This window comes from Vidua chalybeata, chromosome 2, assembly GCF_026979565.1.
Source record: "Vidua chalybeata isolate OUT-0048 chromosome 2, bVidCha1 merged haplotype, whole genome shotgun sequence".
Lineage (NCBI taxonomy): Eukaryota > Metazoa > Chordata > Aves > Passeriformes > Viduidae > Vidua > Vidua chalybeata.
Window position 1 is genome coordinate 65,705,142 of NC_071531.1, and position 22,309 is coordinate 65,727,450.

At 36.1% G+C, this 22,309-nt stretch overlaps 2 protein-coding genes across 5 annotated transcripts in view; one reads left to right on the forward strand and one right to left on the reverse strand.

Moving 5' to 3' along the window:
• Positions 1–22,035, reverse strand: part of TBC1D23 (TBC1 domain family member 23) — a 32,766-nt gene extending 10,731 nt beyond the window's left edge. For 2 of the 3 annotated variants that reach the window (XM_053932618.1, XM_053932608.1), the window contains exons 1-14: positions 21,746–22,035; positions 14,930–15,041; positions 14,588–14,693; positions 12,458–12,662; positions 11,045–11,168; positions 8,731–8,855; positions 8,574–8,617; positions 7,583–7,686; positions 6,691–6,813; positions 5,671–5,763; positions 2,972–3,142; positions 2,709–2,751; positions 1,851–1,957; positions 1,038–1,180 (exon numbers count right to left, since the gene is read on the reverse strand). In XM_053932618.1, the coding sequence (XP_053788593.1) occupies positions 1,038–1,180; positions 1,851–1,957; positions 2,709–2,751; positions 2,972–3,142; positions 5,671–5,763; positions 6,691–6,813; positions 7,583–7,686; positions 8,574–8,617; positions 8,731–8,855; positions 11,045–11,168; positions 12,458–12,662; positions 14,588–14,693; positions 14,930–15,041; positions 21,746–22,035 (1,790 nt within the window). Of the gene's footprint in view, positions 1–1,037; positions 1,181–1,850; positions 1,958–2,708; positions 2,752–2,971; positions 3,143–5,670; positions 5,764–6,690; positions 6,814–7,582; positions 7,687–8,573; positions 8,618–8,730; positions 8,856–11,044; positions 11,169–12,457; positions 12,663–14,587; positions 14,694–14,929; positions 15,042–15,735; positions 15,783–21,745 lie in introns of those variants that run through there. The other variant, XM_053932623.1, reaches the window with a different exon arrangement.
• CMSS1 (cms1 ribosomal small subunit homolog) overlaps positions 21,971–22,309 on the forward strand; it is a 221,382-nt gene continuing 221,043 nt past the window's right edge. The window contains exon 1 of one of the 2 annotated variants that reach the window (XM_053932653.1): positions 21,971–22,058. In XM_053932653.1, coding sequence (XP_053788628.1) covers positions 22,019–22,058 — 40 coding nt within the window. In that variant the 5' untranslated portion in view covers positions 21,971–22,018. The remainder of the gene's footprint in view (positions 22,059–22,309) is intronic. The other variant, XM_053932635.1, reaches the window with a different exon arrangement.

Consider the following 22,309-nt stretch of genomic DNA (forward strand, 5'->3'; position numbering starts at 1 on the left):
ACAGCTTCCCTGGCAACCTGTGCCGGCACCTCATCACCCTCACTGTAAAGAATTTCTTCCTAATATCTAATCTAAATCTACCCTCTTTCAGTTTAAATCTTCACATTCATTCAGTTTAATTCTTCACACAGCAAAAGCTACCAAACACTATATAAGAATTTTCTGCTTCTAATGGTGAAATAAAAGTAATAATAGTAATTTAGAAAAACATTCTCAAACACACAAAGACTGAATGATCTGAGGTAAAGGACTATTAAAAATTGCTCTTCATTTGGCATGCATTTTAAATCCTGCTATCAAACAAATGCTAGGTCTCTGAGATTTCTGAATACCAGTGTCTTGGTATTCAACATACACCTTCAAAGGCTGGAATTTAAAGAACTACAACAAGCATTTCATTTAAAGCTGTTATTCTTGTATTTGGTTAAGATAATTATTTGGAATGATCACTTCCAAATTCGAAAGTGTTCCTCAGTCTACTTGCACATTCTCATTCCTTGCTGCACCTCAAGACAAACAAACCAAATAAAGGTCAATTCTGAGTTTAAAACGCAACTTTACATAAGGACTTGAAAAAACTCAAGATCTTTAAAAGAGGTAAACTCAATTTGGCAAGATGCAGCAGTGAAAAAAACCAAAACAAAACCAACCAACCAGAAGAACCTATCCAGAATCCCACTGTCATTCATCTATTTCATTACAGTCAGGATGGGGAGGAACTGAAATAAAAGTGAAATCATTGTTCACTTTCAGACTGGACACAGAATTGACACATTATAAGAAGTGAAATTAAATTACAAATTCTAGATAAACATTCAAGGCAGCAGGGACCCACATTAGCTTTCCAATACTAAGGAGCACAGTAGGCTCCCTGGGTCATGATAAAATTGTGAGGAGGGTAGGGGTAGAAAAATAAAAAACTGAATATGGAAGACAACTTTTTCCTAATTAGCCCAATTTTCACACTTACAAAACAGCCACATGAAATAGGAAGTCACTTCTCCCAGCTAATGCACAGTGAGATATAAATGACGCACCTGTCCACTGGAGTAGATGTATTTTCAATAAAACTGATAACTTTCTCTTTCACATTCACAGATTTAGTCTTCAAAGCAACAGTCATTTTATTCACTAGGGATTTCACTCCTTTCCCATCACCTGAACTGTTAGGAGAATCACCCTGTAAAAGGAACTCCTCTCAGGATTAATCATATAAAAGTATGTTATTTCATCTCAAAGAATATATTAAAAGGGAAACAGACTACAAAACAGCAATTTACTTTTTGGTATTCAGTAGAACCTTAATTACACAACTGAGTATTTCTTTAGAGTTCTATCAAATAACAGCAATGATATGTGGCTGAGGAAAATATCATCCCATAAAGCAAGCTTGACAAACTATATTACTGAGCACTCTGCTACGGACATCTAGACAAAGGAATCCTATTAGTGATACACCACATCTAAATTAAAAGCTAAATTCTACACATAATGTATCAGCTGTAGAAAAGATACAATTTTGAGCTTTGCCATGAAATTGTATGCCACTTTATAGTAACTTATTCCCAGAGTGAGTAAGAGCCAGGGAAAGAGTTGTCTATTACATGTATTCTGCTGGAGAATGACTACAGCAAGTTCTTACCTACAAACTCTTCCCCTCAAGAGGATAAAAATGTTTAGGTCACATATGACTAGACTGTGATCATAGTTTGAAATTTAAACATGCAAATGAAAACAGTCATGACTTGCAATAATGCATTTTATGGAATAGAATAAAGAATGTGAAGAAAAAACATGTGACACCTAGGGTTCCCATCCCACTGTAACACTTACACTAAAATTTCACTTACATCAACAGAGCTTATGCTATTCCTTGAGCCTGAGGTACTAGCAATCCAGTGGCCATATCCATTATCTGGTCCTTCCACATTGATATCTGCTAAGTGCTGTTGGAGGGCTGTTAAAGGGCCATTAAAAACATTCAGAATTACATGGACTTAGTCTGTTGATAAAAATATTGTATATACCCAAGACTATAATCAGGAACAAATTTTTCCCCACAATTCAATAAAATAGATAAATTCAGCGATCACTATAATAATCCCCGGCTTTTCTTTCAGTAGTACAAATGCATTAAGACAATCTAATTTTATATTTTTCTAATTGCCTATTTATCTACGTAATATACTAATTATTTTAGTAAACATTTAGAATAAAGCAGCAATTAAAAATAAATCACTGCTTTGATTTTGAAGACAGCTCTTACAACACCAAACATATCGATCAATTGTATTGTTAATAACGTCATATTGTAGCACATATCTCTCCACTGATTATTTCCAGCAACATCAACTACAGAATTATGAACTCCTGATTTAAGAAATCAAAACAGCAGTTAATAGTAATTATGAAGTTGCATCTTCATAGGAATCTGCAATCTACAGTGGTTAAAACATCTAGAATGCTAAGCTGGAAGAGGGAATTTCCCCAATTCCTGCATTATTTTTCACCACTCAGAAATCTGGTTAAGCCATAAGAGTTAACCAAAAATGTTTAAGTGCACAGTGTTTACTTACACAAAACAAAAACCTGACAAATGAGACCTACTTGCTATTCATTTAAATAGTTTTTAGCGAAAGCCTCAAAAATACCAACAGTGTCAATATATCAAGATTTTTCAAGTCAAATTTCATTATTAATAAGCTTACCCATAAAGCCTCCTTTGGCAATGCTCACATACTCCTTATTTTTCTGCAACAGAAAAGATAATTCTGATCAGAGCAAAAACCTTTAGAATGAGTTTGGCAAATATGGTAATGAAACAGGTTGGTTTGATTACTAAAAACTGTGAACTCAAGTAATGTAAAAACCAATTGAGATTTTAAGCAGAAAATATTTTGCCATTTACCATCAATGACACATGCAGACACCCTTTACTCCAGCTGTTAAATCAAGGGCAATTTAATAGTACCTGTAAGAAATGTGCTAACACCATGTTCATGTACATATCTTCTTCTTCCCTGCCACTTCCCATGAAGCAGAGGTGTTCCCCACCAGCTATGGAGCCAGACTTAATAGATTGTTTTTGTGCTTCTAACAGGGATTTTACAGACTGTGCAAATTCTGATGGGTTTTGAAGCATCTGTGGAATGAACAAACAAAAAATACTGTTTGACACCAAGATATTGTAACACAGGTGGTGAAAGGAGACAAACTTTGAGAATGGTTACAACTCATTGAGCACAAGCAAGGCAACATCAGCACTGTGCAAGTCACACGCAGGGAACCTGCCAGACCTCATGCTACATAAAGAACACTGTGAATGGTCCTTTACTTCCTCACCCCACTTGCTCTCCCCAGGAAAGCATTTGTTAGTTTATTTCTGAAGGCATCAAGTAATAGTGGAACAAGTCTTTGTAACTTTCATGTTGCATCGATTTCATAATACAGCAGTGAGACTGGTTTCCATATTTACACATGTTTGGGTACAACACATTCAAACTTTGGAGATTTGAAACCCTTTAAACTACCTAGAATTTCTAGATGCCAGTAAAGTCTTCCTCTTGTTGCCTCCCCACTAAGCTTTTTCTTGTTTATTTATCAAGATTTGGGAGAAGAAATTACAATTGAGAATACAAGGAGGTATCTGTGATTCCTTGTACTCTCAAAAAGTTAAGGCTGGGATACATGAAGGGTTACTATGCATGCAAAAACATGAATTCCATATGAGAGATGGAGAAACAAGGACTTTCTCAATACAGCTAAAATTTTAACCTGTGTTTGTGGGGAAGGTACTTATTTAAACTCATAAGAGAATTTTGACCTGTAACTGGACTGAGGGGGGCAGGGAGGGGCCAGAAGGGATTCTCATCATTTTGTCTGCACAGTGGATCAAATGACAAAGGACAAAGTCAAACGTACACAACCTAGCCATCAGTAAGTAAGGCTGAATTTTAACTGGGGTTGTCCTAGAGATAAAGGCTGGTACTTTATTACACAGGTCCTACATCTCACTACTTCCTCTAACTATAAATGAGATGGATTCCAAAGTGTTTTCTTTCCCCATCATCTCTCCTTATAATAATTTTTGCATGCTTTGCACATACAGCAATATGAAATGCACTGAAATTCCATTAATGACTTTTCATCACAAAAGTTTTTCCTTATAATATTTTCCTAGCATTGAAGTTTTAAAAACAAGGATGAACCTGGTGACATTCATCCACCATCGTTCATGAAGGACCATTAATTCCAATATACATTTTAAATACATATGAACTGATCATATCTAATTTAAGACTTTGTTTTTAAGGACTCCTTTTTCATATACTTTCAGCTATTTGTACTACTTAATAACTTAAAATGTTTATTCCTACTACACTGAATATGACATTCAATTAAGACTAGCACCCCCATAGGACAGAGAAAGTTTTCCTAAATGATTTTTGATCCAGGTTAAAAACCACACTATCAAAGAACCGTTTTGGTTGGAAAAGACCCTTGTCATCGAGTCCAACCACAAACCTTACACTGCCAACTCTTCATTGCTAAGCCACATCCCCAAGTGCCACATCCACAAGTAATAAATACCTCCAGGGATGGTGACTCAACCCCTTCCCTGGGCAGCCCATTCCAATGCTTGACAACCCTTTTGGGGAAGAAATTTTTCCTAATATCCAGCCTAAACTTCCCCTGGTGCAACTTCCTCGTGTCCTACAGCTTGTTACTTGTGAGAAGAAACTGACACCCATCTTGCCATAACCTCCTTCAGATAGTCACAGAAAGCACTAAAGTCACCCTTCAGCCTCCTTTTTTCTCCTATGTAATTATATTTAATATTATATTTACATATCTGCATATGATACTGAATAATGAATCATTTTAATTAGAGCGGTAAAGATATTAGATGCAGGATTGAACTTAACTAAGGTATACAAGTCTTTTATGATGTATATCCAAATAAATCATTCCATACAGCTTCCACAGTCTGCTTGAAGTAAAATAGTTGAGGGCTAATCTAGAAGTGATGAATACACTACTGAAATGGAAGTGATTTTGAGGGGAAAAAAGGACAGAGAAAATTACGACTGAATAACGTTCAATTAGGATTTCATCATCAAATAGAAAGTACAAAATCTTTATTGAATTTATTAGTTCATAGCATATCTCAGTACTAAAATTAATGCACTTTCTCTTTCATATTGTACAGCAAAAATTTTAAAGAAGCAACCAAACCCTTCTCAAGATATATGCTCTGTAAAAGCAGACTGTAGTAAGACTGGCTGAGGCAAAAAAAGAGACAAAGAAAAACGTGCTCTTTTTGTATAATTAATTACACCTTTCACTGGAAATTAGGATGCTAAAAAGAGATTTCTCCTCCAAGCAATGTATAGTCTTTAGTCTGTATGGAATTCCATTCCCAACCAAAGAACAGGAAGTCTGGAATCCCAAATTCTAATGTCATTAAGGACTAAACTTCTCAGTAAAATGATAGTTCTACCATCTCCTTTAGAGAAGCTAAGTTTTGAAACCTTATTACATAGGTAGACACTGCAGTCCACAGACTGGAGCCTAAATTAAGGATATTTTATTTTCCAAGGCAGGCATTTCTCTCCCCTTCTATCTCAGTTAGGATTCAAATACCAGTAAAGAAACAAAAAGCATACAAACCAAATCTGAGTCTAAATGAAATGCTGTTGATAAATGGCCAGCATTGTATTGCTCTGCAGGACGACAATCCACTACAAAGAATCTCACTCCTTCCTGAAAGAGAAATTTTTAACTTTTAAAATTGCATAATTATTGACAGAATTCAATCACATTCTAATTCTAATGCTCAGAGGGGCTAAGAACTAATAAAAAAGTATCTTACTTCATTTGATTAATCTGAGCTTTCTCCACAGTTACCAGACCACCAGTAGTATTCTAGTATCAGCTTTCCATTAATATATCAGCTTGTGCATGGAAAAGGATCATCCAAGTGCAATTACATAATTTCTACTAAGAGGAAACATAGTGGGTATAAGACAAACCAAGAATCCACTACTGATCAGCACAGCACGGAAGGATGGATTTATACCCCACCAGCTTGGACAGGATATAAACAGATGCTTAACTTTATTTGGATGAGGAAGAAAACCAAACTATACATGACAAAGCTGGGGCCTGGAAACTGCTACAAGAAGTCAGTAGTCAATAAGAAACACTGTAATCTAACTACATTATGATCCATACATAGGTCTTAAATATTTCTATTGAAGTTCCTACATCTATGTCTCCAATTAACTTTTACTGAAACAGGTTCAATCAATTTTCTTTTTTTCATTTAAACCTTTCATTGACAAAAGACAGATATTCTTTAACTGTGTTCTTCTCAGAGGTACTGAGTAGTGAGTTTAAAATTTTCCTCTACAGTAGCTACATTTGGAAGGGAATTCAAATTAGTGAGATACTACTTTCAGCTCACACTCCTCAAATTCAAATCAACTTTCTTAAGCTCCCCTACGTTCCTTGCTACAGCACAAATGCATTGAAGACAGCAGATCATTTACAAGGGAGAAAACCTAAAGACAAAAATATTTTTCCTGAAATAGCAAATACTCATTTGTGCTGTTAGTATTTAAAACTAGTGGTTAGTGATTGATTTTTTTTTCTATAAAACTGGGGAGAAGGTTAATTCAGTATACTGACTCCTTGTTGCTGATTTGCTTGCAGAATCTCAGATACAGAAACTGCTAGACAGAGAGCCTGGCTCAAGTCTGTGTCATCATCTTTGAGGCCCAGCAAGCTGCTGCCAAAAAGACTGTGGTTGTCCTAATAAGGCAAGGAAAAGAAAAGATTAAGTGAAGCCATTGTCTTTATGTGTGAAAGTTTAAAATAAAACTATATCCATCGCAACATCAAGTTCCACACGTGCATATCCCATACACATAGAAATGAAACTTCTGATCAACTGAAATTCTTTCTGAAAATCATGGCAAGGTCTGCACTTCCAATACAAACATGCTTGTTCACCACTTCGTCCATGCCAACATAATACAGTGCCTCTGGTATTTGTTTTTAATTATTTGTTTTGTTTTTTCCCCACAAGAAAACCTCCCATGACTGTCTATGCACATCAGAGGTAGTACATACAAGCCGAGGGCAATGGTTATCAAATACTTCTGTTTCATTCATTCACTAAAACACCATGAGTAAGGAAGAGCTGCAAAAACAGTGCTGGTGATAATAGATTTATCTATAGTAAGAGACTTTTTCCTCTTTGCTATTGCATATACAGCAAATACTGCTGTGCAGTGTACTACAACGCAATTGCATAAATATGAAGTTTAGCGTCATCAGTTCTTACAAGAACCTCATTTGGAAAATAAGGTTATCAGTCATGAAGTGAGAATATTGCAAAAACTTCTCTCATCTATCACTTAACCTTATCTTTTGAAGATCCTAACAGTAAATACCACCAAAGTAACAACATGAAAAAATATTTTAAAAAAGAATATTGCAATGGACTATTCAAAGTTACTGTCAGCTGGAGCTTAAACACTTGTCAAAAAGAAGAGAATTTCAAAATTACTGTGATTACCTTCCTGAAAGAAGCCGGAGTTTTGCTACAGTAATATTGTGCCAAAGAGAAGAGATCTTCTATATCCTCTAAATCAAGATTGGCTGGTGATGTTTCTAAGAATTCTGAGACAGATAAACAACATAAATGCAACACTAATTCAGACACAGAAATCAAGCAACACAGATCATAAAAGAACTTATTTTTAATAAGGCATAACAATCTAGTGTATTGACTAACCATGAATATTGATCCACTCTCCAGACAAAAAGTCAAGATACAGGAAATACTCCTTATCCATAGAAAACTTATGTTTTTTGATAGGTATTAGAACCTTCTATGCACTTTTTTTTTTACTAAATTCTTACTTGTGTATAGTTTTACCTTTCAGTTCTAATTCTAAGTCAGCTACTTCTCTAAAGAGCTCTGACCACGAGAATCCTTTAAAATGAGCTCTTAATCAGTAGCACTGCTCTGTCTAGGATAACCCAAGAGTGTAGCTCTGCAGTACATAGCAAAGACACAAAATTCCAAGCACCCTCATTTTGAGCTACTGGAGATTATTAATTACCCTTTATTATGTATGTAAAAAAATATACAAAGATGAGAGTTATTTAAATTTTCCACTGAAATTTAATGCATTTTCTATAAAAACAATTAACTAGGCTCAAATCAAGTGCACATGAAGACAATCCAGAAAATGCAACAAGTGCAGTGGATTTAAAAAAGGATTTGACAGCTGTTGCTTTGGGCTTAGAAAGACCAGTTTCTGGTGATTGTTTCCAGTACTTCAAACTGAAGTATAGAACTAGGTGTGGGAGCACTAAAAGGAATAAGGAAATAAGGTCAAGGATAGGGCAGAAAAAGAACAGTAAGAAAGAATTAGTGTGTGAAGGGACTCATTAAGAGAAAAATCACATGGAACTAAACAATCTAGCTCTTTAGCAACAAAAAACAGTAATAAATGGGAATTACAGTATTTCACTAGCAGCTATGTAAGAGAAGTACTTACTTATCATTTCTTCTTTATCTGACTCTTGTGCTAAGATAACGTCTCTGAAAACAGTAAAGTCACAGGCATAGATTAAGTCAGTAAAACCAAAATGAAACAAACCTGGATTAAAACAGCGTCAGCAAAGAATGTCCCAAAGAATTAACTATACACTTACTTTGCATTGACAAGGATGATCAACATTAAGAAATAAATAAAGAATGGATCTGCTTGTTGTAGATATCCATCCCATATTGCTTGAGTGACTTCAGCTGAACAGTAGTATGAGAAGAGGCTTCCAAGCTAAACATTTGGAAAATAATGTGAGAAAAAGCAATTACCAGGAACAATCTTGTCATGAATACATTTTTAGAAGAGATACAAGATATCTAAAAGAAAATAAACCCAATAAAATTATGATAAAACCTACATCTGCACAGTGTACTGAATGATGGTTCTAACTTCTAAACCAATTTTTATGGAAACAGTGCACAACACTACAGATTATGTTTGATATGACTATTGTGAAGACAAAATTGGCTGTACACTGCCAGCCTTGCAAATTCAACCACAGATAACACAATCAAGCTGGAGTACTGTTTAGCTCACAGCCACTGCTAAATACCAATTATACCAACAAGACAATCATAAGAGAATATATTTACTCAAATAGCATAGCAATTAGGGCTTTGAAAGGATCCTGCAAACATAATTATTTTTATTTTCCACAGTAGAGTTGGGCTAATTGAACATAGTTGCACATTAGTTTGACAACATCACTTATTTAGCATTACATTATGATGCTTTATGACTGAGTAATTAAACATTTGCAAGCATCAGAAATTTTTCATTACCATTTAAGAAACTCTTTGCCTGTTCTCATGCTCCCACTGGAAAATACATCCTCTCTGATATACAAAGTTCAAAGCAGATAAAAGGTAGGATCTTCTTACCACACATGCCAGATTCACAATCACACCTAACTCAAATGCATACTACCTGACTTCACTGGGGTCTTACTGAACTTGCTGATGCACACGAATTCCACATACATTCACAAATGTACCAACACAGCTATAGCTTTCAAAAGCTTGGTAGCTGTTTTAAAACACTATCATGGAATATTTCAACACTTCCTAGTATAGTTTTATAGCAAAAGATAAAAAAGATCTATTCAATTCTGACTCAAAAGCAACTGAAGACAAAACACCCATGAACAAGATGACAATGGTCTCTGTATGTTGCTTATATATTTCTAAGTATTAGCGATATACCTAAACAGACAGATTTTTCACAGATGAAACAGAATTTTACTGTAATTTCATTATATAAAATGAAACTTAAGATTTTTTTCCTAAAATTGTACACCAGGAAGCATGGTGTTGAGGACTGGCAGTTACACCAGCTTACTTCACTACCATCTTTCAGAAAGAAGATTCTTTTTCTAATTCAGTTCCAAAATTCGAATAAACAACTTCAAAGAATTTTGTATGTACTAAGGAAAATTCTATTAAAAAATGAAAATTGAGTGACAAAAAAGGACCTGATTTCTCTTTTGAAGGCTCATGAGACTGGCAAAAGGTAGATTTTGAGAATGAGAAAATTTTTCCAGACACACTTTTATATTAAAATTGACAGCAGCCTTAAAAAAGAACAAACAAACAAAAAAAACCAAACAAACAAAAAAAAACAAACAAAAAAACCAAAAAAAAACCCCAAAGACAGACCTCACAGTTTAATAATTCATTCATTTTCACTTCTTTAACTGAAAATTCACAATGTTGAAGAAAATTTTACATAGCCAATGAGTACGAAAGAAAAACCTAGAAAAGTTCATGGGTCAAAGCCTTCTCTATTAAATTACATTCTTTGCCTGTGCAAGCACAGTATCATGATTTTGTATTACATATACAAAGTAGACTGGATACAAAGATTTTGTTTTAGTCCTGCTACACAAAATTTATAAAAAATGATTGAGGTAAGTATCTTTGTAACTACCCATAATCTGAGGCAGTTTTGAAGAGGAAATGACTAATGCTTCAAAAGTTGTGAAATACATGTGCCTAAATTCTAAAAGACATACATATATGCCTTAGCAGGAAGGTTTCTAAAACAATTCATACTTCAGCTTTAAAAGACCTGATGTTTACCCAAATCTACAACATACAGCTGCCCACAATCAAAACTAAAATCAGGACTTCTTGCTATTTGAGTACGTCAGCTGCTCTCATTCTTCCTTACTCCAAGAAGTTCCTAATATCAGTGGCTCAATAAGGACTCACCCAATAAAATAAAAGTGTGACATTAACAAGACCTCATACCTCATGCTAAACACTAAAGACAAAAAGCCCACACTATATTAAAACATGCAATTTATTTTAATATATGCAGTTCTAATTGCATGTACTACTCTTCCGTAAACTGGCAACATGTACTTAAATTTTAACAGAAATTTATTTTTTCATTATGTTTCCCTACTTTCACTTTATTACCCAGTTGAGTGCATATGAATCCGGAGTCATCTTCTTGGTATCAAGAAAGGAACAGAGTTCAGGCTCATGGTACTGAAGCAACAGTCTAAATAGATGAAAGGGTCTTCCTTTCATAAAACAGTCCCTAAAAAGTATCAATGAAAACAATAAACTCCCCTGTAATATTGCAGCTTTAAGACTTACAGTAGCAATTCTTTAGTATCTGTGATCATGTAAGTTCCTGTACATTGCTTTTTTAATTCACAGGGACTGATCATGAAGTCAGCTTCCCTCAAGAGTCAAAAAACCAACCAAACAAATCAATGCAAACGAACAAAAAACCCATAACACTGAAACCCCCACTAAATTATCAAGGCAGCAGAATGAAATACTGCTTGACATATTATATAATACAGAAGTATTTAAAGCAGATTTAAATCTCAAAGAAAGTCTAGCATGGTACCAATGGAGCAGAGATTCACTGATCCACTGTAAATTGCCTTTCTATGTCTTTCATTCTCCAACTGAAGAGAAAAAAATCAGGAAACAGTCTACATCTCATTGAAACACCATCTATATTCCTACAGAGAAGCTCAAATAGCAGATACTCTGCAAGCCTTCTACAGCTGAAAGCACCAGGCCATATTGCCACTATCCCCGAACAGCTCGCAGAGCCCAAGAGTGTTTCAGAGCAGAAAGGGACACGAGCTGAGTCAAGTTACAGGACGGATAAATGCTTGCTTTCTGCCACTACAGCAAACATGCATTTTTCATATTTTGAGCACATATCCATCAGCCAGGTTGGAATCTTCTCTCAAGGCAATCAGACTAAGATCTTTAATTATAGACTATCCAGCCTTGCTGAAGCATCATGGTACTCTAACATACATAAAAACTTACTTTAGTAAGAGCACCTACATAACAGCACGAAAAGCTCAAATTTAGTATTTGTCATTAAAAATATCTAGCAACTTAAAAAAAATAATTTCAGTCCCAACTCAATAGAACATAGGGAAAATATCAACTACTTCTAAAGAGATTTTGAGACTTAATTAGTGCTTATGAACTACTGTTTCTGAAGGGATAGAAGTATTTTAGATATCAAAAATGCTAGGAAAGGGAACAAAAACCACTTTCACACAACCTATGTGAATTAGTTCATAAAAAATGTTTTTGATATTGCATGAAAGGATAGCTCTTTAAAAGGCATATTGAATCTAGATCAGTCACATCAGTCAGCTAACTCTTTGTATCTTAAACCAACTCAATCATCTCCTGGATTTCAAATCAACAGGTACTAAAATTTATGATCATATGAAAGAATCTGACAACATGGCTAGGAAAGTGCTACTCTAGCCAAAACCAACATGCATCTTTCAGAGAACACTTCTACTGCCAATAAAAATAATACCTATGGAAAAGAAAGAGATTTACCTTGGAATGAATTTATTCATGATAGCATAGAAGTAGTTGTACAAATCACTGCGGGGCAAATGAAGGTGCACCAGAGGTTTGAGCAGATATATCCAGCCGAGGCAGGAACTGTATTTAACATTGCGTGATTTACAATAAAAAGTAATAACAGACTCAATATCCAAAGTTAATACTGACTTCTCTTCTTCTGGCACTGACAGCTGGTCTGAAAGAGGCACAGTAATATAAACTGTGTTAAAGGCTTTTCAAAGAAATTGGATGAGATTATTTCATAGCACAATTGCACCAATAGGGACTGACTGGGGAAAAGCCCAAGAAAACCAGACAAACAAAAATCTGGCTATTTGGATTAAATTCTTACAGAAAGGCATTAAAAAAGGTATCAGAATACAAGTGATTTTATAAAACCAGTAGGATAAGACATTTAAATATAATTTAAATAACATAACAGGATGAAAGAAGTTTGTGGGTTCCAGGATCTATACAAAAGAAAGAGGTAGATTCTTTCAATGCACAGAATGCTCCTCTTCTACTCCTATTTGATGTGCTCAGCACACAACTTAGGCTCAACTCTACAACAAATTCATTTGAATTTTAACACAGATCAACCCACAATGCATACCTTCAATTCCTCAAAAGCTGACTCACATGTAAATTTATCCAAATCAGAAGTTTGAGGTCAGCTAGGCCTACAGACTTAAATTTTAGCATTAACTTATAAATCACATTTTTTTATGTCCAGGATGGGGGAAAGAGCTGTACGCACTACAGTAACATAGTGGCATTAAATTTTTAGGACACATCTTTCCCTCTCAGTAACAAGACCATAAGTCTCACTACTGCTAGTAAATTTTTATTACACAAATACTTTCCTATCAAAAATATTGACAATCCAGTCAATATTTGGCATTCCTTTTCTCTACCTCTCAGAAAAATGAAACAGTACATAAAACTCATATGCCAACTGAGGATATACTTAAAATTTGCAGACTAATTGCTAAAACATTGAAATAGAGACATTTAATCCAATGAAAAATTGAAGTCTCCATATAACCTTCTTTCTGAAGTAACTTTACATTTGTCCCCTTTATAAGTTTAAATCCTTATATATCACAAAATATTTACCAATAAATACAAAAAGAGAGTTATCAGACACTGAAGCGCTTAATTTTGTATATTATAGATATAATCAGGACATTTTACATCTTCCTGAAGAGAGACTGTGATTAAATAAGAGAGTGGAAATTCCATCCCCATCTCTTTCCTTTACAGGACAGAGAGAAGGAAAATAACTCCTAATAGATTTTAGGGCTAGAAAGTGTAGAACTGGATTTGACAAATGGTAGGTATGTATGCATGCACCAACTCCATCCTCTCCTCCAAATTTCAAGTGCACAAGAATAAATAAGGTGATAGGTAATAAAATAGAAGATTCCCTTATTGAAGTCATGAGATGTATCCTGATTTATGAGTCAGCATTGATTCCATCAAGTGATCACTGATACCAGTGCTGTTGCATCACATCAGGGGTTTGACCAGTTCTGTGATGAGCTGCCAAGACCTGTGGCAGCTCTTTGCAAACATACCAGATTATTATTTCCTTTGTCCTGGCAGCTCCTTTCTTGTTCAAACACAGCCTTTCATTTTCGCTGAAAATGCTGTTAAAAATAATCTTTCTTTAAAATAGTTTTTGAAGTCTAAAATGTTTAATATATTTCTTCTCTCAAATGCTATATGCATTTTCGTGCTACAACGGGTTTTCAGATTAAGAACCAGACCTTCCACAATTAAAAACTTGAAGGACACTAAATAAAGAATGTCTCCTTTAAAAGATGGAGCTTGGAAAACAATTACCATTTTTTCATCTCACAAAGCTTTCTGACTATGCAAACTATCATTTACAAACTAATACTTTGAACTCCCATGATGTCACCCTCCCAGAGTCTGTGTACAGGTGAGATACTATTGTTTTCTTACAATTTCTTACTGATTTTTATCTGCTCTTTCAACTTCCTTCTCAAAGCTTCCTCCAAAATGTAAACATCATTCAGATAATTTAATTGAAATAAAGTCTTAAGACAACTGAGAACTCAGTTTTCAAACTGAGGATCTAAATGTAACAGAACTTACCAATTAGCTCTTGGCAATCCTTATGAATTATACTCTGCTCAGGTAGGTCTAAGGAGCCATCCCAGGATGCTAGGCTGTCCCCCTTTCCTACAACATTAAGTGCAATCTGAAAAAAATAAAAAGCCCTCTAAATATTTTAGTGTCTTTTTGCAGTTGTTCAATTACTGAACTCAGTAATTAAAAAAAGGAAAAAGAACTATTCTTAAACTGAATCAACATAGATGCATATTAAAATTCCAGTACTACATCTCTTCTGTAGAGATCCCTGGAAATTAAATCTTTTACCTCAAATGAAACACAACTTCCGGTATTTCCTGCTTCTTGATTTAAGCTCATATTTACCTTCCAGACTTTGGCCCTTAGATCAGCAGGCAACTGCCTTCCTTGAATGATGTTTCTCACAGTTTCAAGATCACAACCTCCTTCTTCTAGAGCATCTGCAAGATCTTGTATCCTAAAATAATGAAATGTAATTTTAAAAAATCAATTATGCTATTTTTCAATGTTTATGTAGACTGAAGGCTACTGTCAGGCAAATCCCACACATATGCAAAGGTATAAGGCAGCTTGGAAATTACTAAAAATAAATACTTGCAAAATGTTATTTATTCCTCTGCTTTAAAGCTGCTCGTTCAACTTGTAATTCCATTCAACTTACATACAAGAAAAAAGAAGTTTGTTTTTTTGTTTTCATTAAGTGACAAGGCTACAAAATGTATCATAAAAATGTAAATTCAGTTGCAGTTTACAACTTTCAGCAACTTTCAATTTCAGCAAGTTTTCACACACACACAAAGCCAATATTACACCTAAATTAGATGGTAGAGTTATTTTAAATAAAATATTAGATGTCCTAGAAAAAAGAACACTTATTTCAAAGGTTTAGAACAGTCAGCTTTTAACCTCACTTTCCCTGAAATGGGAAAAGACCTTTTAGTCCAACTCAAATTTATTAACTATACAGTTGTAGTATCTCAAGTGTGGACATATGCACAGATCTGAATTAACATACACAAAAATGTTAATAATATAGAGAGTAGCAAAATACAAATTGACAAGACAAACACTAATGATGATTGCTGTAGTAAGACAACAAAAGTTTACAAGCATTATAGATAAGAAGGAATTCAGCATTCAGGAATGATTACTTTACAATGTCTCTGATAGCTTCTGCAGACTGGTTCAATGTTTCCATGCTGTCAGTAATGGGAGAACCACATCTGATGATTTCAGGATTTCAATACCATGTAGCAGAGCAGTGGCAAAACAGGTTCACTGGAAAAATAGCAATCGCAGTGACACATAGGTCTTGTAGGCAAAACTTCTCCCTTGCTATATCCTCTTAATTCTTCTTTACTTGCTCTGACATCTGCCTTAAAAAAGGCCTTGCTTCAGATACCTGGTGAGTTAAACACACATCCAGGGGGTTTATAGCAAGAGCAAAACAAAGAACAGGATTGTTTCTCCAGGACAGATATTCATATGGGAAGATGCATTCCTGGTGAATGACACATCTATTTATACACATGGAGTAACAGATGTTAAAGTGTTATCAGTATAATTGTCAATTACTCCATGACTACTATGTAGTCAATTCAAGTAGCCAGAGAAAAAAAATGTCATCTGCTGAACTCTTGTCTATTTTAACTTCCATATATCCACAACTAACTCCTTGATATAAAAGTTCACAAGTTTGGTCTCCTGAAAACTTCAAACACACATTTCTGATTTTCTAAATAATATCCTTTAGGACAAAATTATCAAAATCTCAGACGTGGAAGAAGGTATGCAAGTATTTAGCTAGCTTTACTCAAGAGTTCTCAAAGTATTTACAGGTCTGAAGAGTAAGTATTTTCCTTGCACTGTATCAGCCAGTTTCTTTGTCACTATATTTTGGTCTGCATTTTAAATCATATTTTAAATATACACTAGGGCACAACTCGATTTTTTCCAAGTAATTTTGCAAATATGGATGAAAGAAAGCATAGATTACAAAGAGAATGACTTGCCTTATTCTCTCACACTTTAAGTATTATAGAAAAAGAAAAAAATAAAACAAACAAAGAAACAAAACAAAAAAAAAAAAAACAACAACAAAAAAAAAACCAAAAAAACACCACAAAACCAAGTCTGTTTTGTATGGGGCTACAGATTGCACAGGTTGCTAATCCGTTTCCTGAGACAGAAACAGAGGGGAAGCAGAATATGGATGCACACTTGCACTTCAATCACCTATCCTGTGGCCCAGTTGTGTACATAATGTTCAATGCCTGAAAAGTTAAATGAATGGATCAGTTAGCCTTGAATAAAAATCAAGTATTTCCAGGACATTTACACAAAGAGTCCTCCTAGCTCTCAGCAGAACTGCATGAACTCTAGGATGATCTAGCTTCAACAGAAGCCAACATCAAGCATCAGTTGGAGAGAATGAGGTGCTCTTAGACACATTGTACGTTTCTCTGAACACTGTGTATGAAAAACAGACTAGAGAACAACAGCCAGGTCTTGAACTAAAACTAGTTGCTACAATTATATCTAAGTATTAAACAGGTATGTTGAAATGAATGCAACAGCTGTGTGTACATGTTCCATTTCAAGTAGAAAGGTCTTAAATTGTAATATTTTAACTTTGTTCCTATGTCACCCAAAGAAACTCTTTTGAGAATAAAAAAGTAATTTTTACTTGAAACAACACTTAAAACTACATCTGCACTAATTACAGAATCACCTGGCAAAGAAAGTTTCACAAATCCACAAGTACAAATTCTACCCGTTACTAGTATCCAGCATTCAAGAAGCTGTGCATGTAACAGCAACTTCAGCATGTTATCTGCAAATGTGTGCTTCTGCTGCTTGACAATGTATTATTATTATTTGCAAAAACTTCTTCCATGTGTTGTCACCCCCACCTTCTACACTGTAAAGATGAGAGGCAAATGCCAGTTTTACTACTTCACCTCACAATGACATGCCCATCTGCCACATGAAGAGACATGATGCATTACCAACAAGAAGTTAAGTGAAATAACAGCAGGGGGGACAAATGCTTTGCTCTGCTGTGATTCAATTAGGTGGTCATTTCCTCCATCAACTGCAAGATTACTCACAGGCTGTAACGACTTCTCAAAGATAAGTAAATTATTTTCTAATAAACTTTCTATTCAGGCTAACTTGCAAAGTATAAAACATGAAAGTGATTTCAATACTTTAACACATGTCCACTTGCTGTATTTTACCTTATTTCTGTCAGTTGTTCTATAAATATTCCACTGAACTGCTAGCAATCCGGATCCTTGTCTTTCATGAGTGAAGAGCAGCTAGGAAGTCTTCTGTTCACATGGACAATTATTACACTTATTTTGAACAGAAAGCAGCACTTCTTCCTATATGAAAACTCCTCCAGACCGGAACACCTGTACTTTCTGCTCTGCCATGGCTTCACTGCCTGATTCTAGGTGCTACTCAAAATTTTGGTTAGATGCATGGAATTCCAGCCTACCCCCCAGCCATGGCCTGAAAGGTAAGTTCCCACATGATACACTGTTCAAAATGTCATAATACAAAATGCTCCTATTAGTGCATCTGCAGTAAATTTCCATACTTTACAGAAGGATCTCTTACATTCATGCTGGTCTGGTGACATATTATAATCAGTAATTAGCTGTCTTCACAGACATGTAAGCTGGTGGCAAGAAAAACTGATCAACTGTTGGGAATTCAGCTTAAGCCACTTTTTCTAAGTATTATTTACATACGACTGAGATACTTGGTAATAATCACTCATAAATACTAGAGAAGGGATTAAAAGTGTGGGAATGTGAACAGCAGGAAAAAGATAATAGTAAGTAATCAATAAACTACATAAAGTGTTAAGAATACTACAATCAATTACATACGTTTACAGAAGGTATTACTATGGTTCCTACTTTTAATTCAGGATTTTTCCTGACTCCAAGGAAAAAGCCTCAACAAGAGCTATATTGAATTGAAATTAATGAGTGTTTGTTCCCTACTGAAAACAAACAAAAATCAATCCCTCACATTTGCTTCAAAATATCCATTGTATCCAGCACACCACTGAACCATCATTTATTCGCCAATAGAATTTTGGAGAAAAACAATTCCCTGACATTTTTTCTTCAATTTCATGCTCAACTGGAAAGGACTTTTCTGTTCATGGACTTTCAGAATACTATGGCTCCAAGTACTAATTAGCCAGATTGTGAGAATGGGAAAGATATATGGAAACTACATTTGTCACCCTGTTGTCTTAGGCAGTTGCAGTGCATTTTGGGACCCATAAAATGAGTTATTCCAATGCAAAGTTAAATGTACAGGAACAATTCCATACGTGGTTACAGTTATATTTAGTTACTTCAGGTCCTGATTTCCCAAGTACAGATCTTAAAAATTACTAATTGATCAAGTTTCCTGAGGCTTGAGTATTAAACAAATATCTGCAAAAAGGTTTTAGAAATGAATTCATAACCATTAATCTGTGTGAAAATCTGAACAAGAAAAATAAGGTCCAAACCATTGATTTCTTGGATAAAAGAGGCAAGAAAAATCTATAACTTCCAATTACAAACATTTTAACTAATAACAAGCCATCTTATTTGTGTCTATACAGTCTACTGACTAGATGTATTGCACTGACAGAAATTATGTTTAAAATAATCAAATAAGCAGACAAAAAAAAAATTTACAGCAGTTTGAAAGCAGCCTGCCTCCTTTGTGTTTCAAATCATTCTTAGCTTTGGACAGATATGTCTTCCAGAACAAAATAGTGCCGGCAATTTCTCAAATTAGCTTTTGAGTATATGCCAAATAGCTCAAAAGAAATATTTAGCAAACAAGGTCTACCTGATTCTGCTAATTTTTAAATCAGAAGTGTTGATAACAACTTCTTATATTTACTGAAGAAAAAAAACCTACACTCTCATTTTTCTCTACACATACGTTTGGGGTGGTGGTGATGCTGGGTTTTCTTTTTAGTTTTTATTGTGCAGTGGCAAAGTTCCCTGTTTTTTGTTGAGCAAAACACCAAGCATCAGTACAGATGTTGAAGGGTTTAATTCATAATTCATTTGTGACACTTTCCCCCCACCCAAATCACTTATACTAGCACCACACAACAAACAGGGAATTTTATGTTAGTGAGCACATCTGGATTCTACACACTCATGGTGCTGCAACAGCCTCTGAGCACAAAACTCCACCTGCATTTTAATCCTCCTAAGGAAGTGAAGAGAGGACATGGGATCAGCACTGCCAGTTTTGCTCCCAATAGAGCTCAGGCATACATATGTATCATTATATGTTTGGGTATTTTTAAAATATGAAATCTTATATACTTCAAAATGTGATACTGTAGTAATTTACATCAAAAAGCTCTTTCAACAGCAACTGTTCACAGCATTGAAATATGTATACAAGACAATGCTTTAAATCCATAAATAAAAAAGCCAATATTCCACTGAAACTGTTTTTTAAACAAAAACCAAAAAAGGAAAACAAACCCAAAAGCCACGTGAAGTTTCTAAGCAAGCAATAAGGAATGCAATTTTGGCATTCACAGCATACACCTCTAGTAACAGGATGCACTGTCACATATTAATATAGCATTTAAGCATAAAACTCTTTAATTGTTCCCATAAAGACTTTAATCTGTTTTAACAAATGCCTTCAAGTTTGCATTTTCTAGTACCATCAGCATATAAAATTGACTATAGTTTTGAAGCTCCCAATCAGAATATCAACAATGCAGGCTGTGCCTTGAAACCTGTCTGGAAAGACACTCGTCCTCATCCTTAACAGAACTTCTAGAGAAGTTGATTGTGATCTGGGAGACAGCAATATTATTCCAATACTAGTAATGGAAGTGTTTTTTTCAGAGGTATTTGAGGTATGGTTCTTATTCAATGTCCAGGGTTATATTTCAAAGTGTCAAGAGTGCACTGTCAAGGAGTCCATCCCTCGCTTTCTAATTAAATGGCCCAACAGTCAGGTCTTTATTTAGAAATAATGCTTATGCAACACTGTGCTTATAGAAAGAGCTTCATAAATTTTGAGGCTCTAACTAAAAGAAAAAACACAAGAATGAAAAATTACACCAACTAACTTTTTCAACTTAATGATACTAAGTTGTTTTAACCAAGAGCTGTGTTTGTAGAACCAAATTAGACAAAGAAGAATTTCTACCTACACCTGTGTGTTCTGGCTTCTTTACAGTGAGATAACTAAGCACAAATAAGGCTAGGCTCAGTCTGCAGGAAACTTTGGATCTGCCACATCAAATAGAGCCTAAAAGCAAAAACAGCATGGAAATGATTGGAACTCAGATTGGAAATGATCATAAAAATCAGGTCTGTAAAGTAATTGCTTGAAAAGTATATACGTGGAAAGGACAAAGAGCAATGGTGTGGCACAGAGCCACAGAAAGAAATCACATGCAACACAGAAGCGCAAAGACAAAAACAAAGTGAAGACGCAAATGGAGATGTTGGGTGCAGTAAGAATAGCTCCAGTGTTTAAACACAATGTTTATTTAAGCCTCGGCAATCTTGAATGAATACGCATGCAACAAATACTAAAATCACATCACTGTTACCATCAAAATGATCCTATACACGCTCCAGAAATAGTCTCTATTCTTGTCCTAGGGGTTCAATGTAAAATCCATTATAAGTGATAGCTGTGCTAAAGGAAAGTGGTGAGCAAAATCATTCAGAAAACGAGGCAGGACCCACTGCTGTCACCTGTTCCTGAGAGCAGGAATGCAGCGAAAGGGGAAGCTGAACTGAACAAAGCAACTCCACTCCAGGCAGACTCCTGGAGCAACTCCTACCGCATATTAAAGCTGTCATTTTAAACTGGAGCGACCGCCTGGCTCCAGGCTGGGCTCGGCCCTCGTTTTGTATCTCTCCTATGTTTTGACGGGCCCCTTCCTCTCTGGGGACCCGGAGCCGCCGAGAGCCGGCGGCGTTTGCGGGGGGCTCCTGGCGGGCTCCCAGCGCGACCCCGCACACGCCCCGAGCGCTGCAGATCCCTGGGGGAGAGCGGCGGCGGGCGGGGCATTCCGGCCTCTCTCCGCTCGTCCCTACTGGGGAGGGGAGAGAGGCGAGCGGGAGGGAGGGCGCCCACACCCCCATAACTCACCAGCTGCCCGGCGGCGGCGGCACCTCTTCTTCCGCCATAGCTGTTGACGTGCCCGCTCGCCCGGCCGTAAAGCGCGCTCGGGAGGTGTTTCCTCCCCGCGGCCGCTCCTCCCGGAGCCCGTCCCCTTCCCGGCTGCTGTCCCCGCCTTCCCGCGCCGCTGGGCTGAGGGCGCGGGCCGCAAAACGCGGAAGCCTGGCAGGGGCAGCCACTGAGGGAGAGGCCGCGCAGCGCCTCTTGCAGTAGCGCCGTGGAGCTGCTCTGCCGGAGATTGGAATGTTTTCGATTTTCATAAAGCTGCACTGCTCTGCCAGATGTGAGTTTGATTACTAAGTGACTTCCCCCACAGTGTTTAATGTGCCACAGGTTGGACGTACTCCGCGAGTACGGAAATTCACGAGTTTCACGCAGTTTCCAAGGGCTGAAAATCACTTGGTGACTTCCATTAGCAGCCCTGGGGAGAACAACACTAATGCTCTCTGTCATGCACGTTCCTTACCCATCTGCATCCTCAAAGAGGAAAAAAATAGGATACTTCAATGGAAGTTGAGAAAAATCATTGGAGCG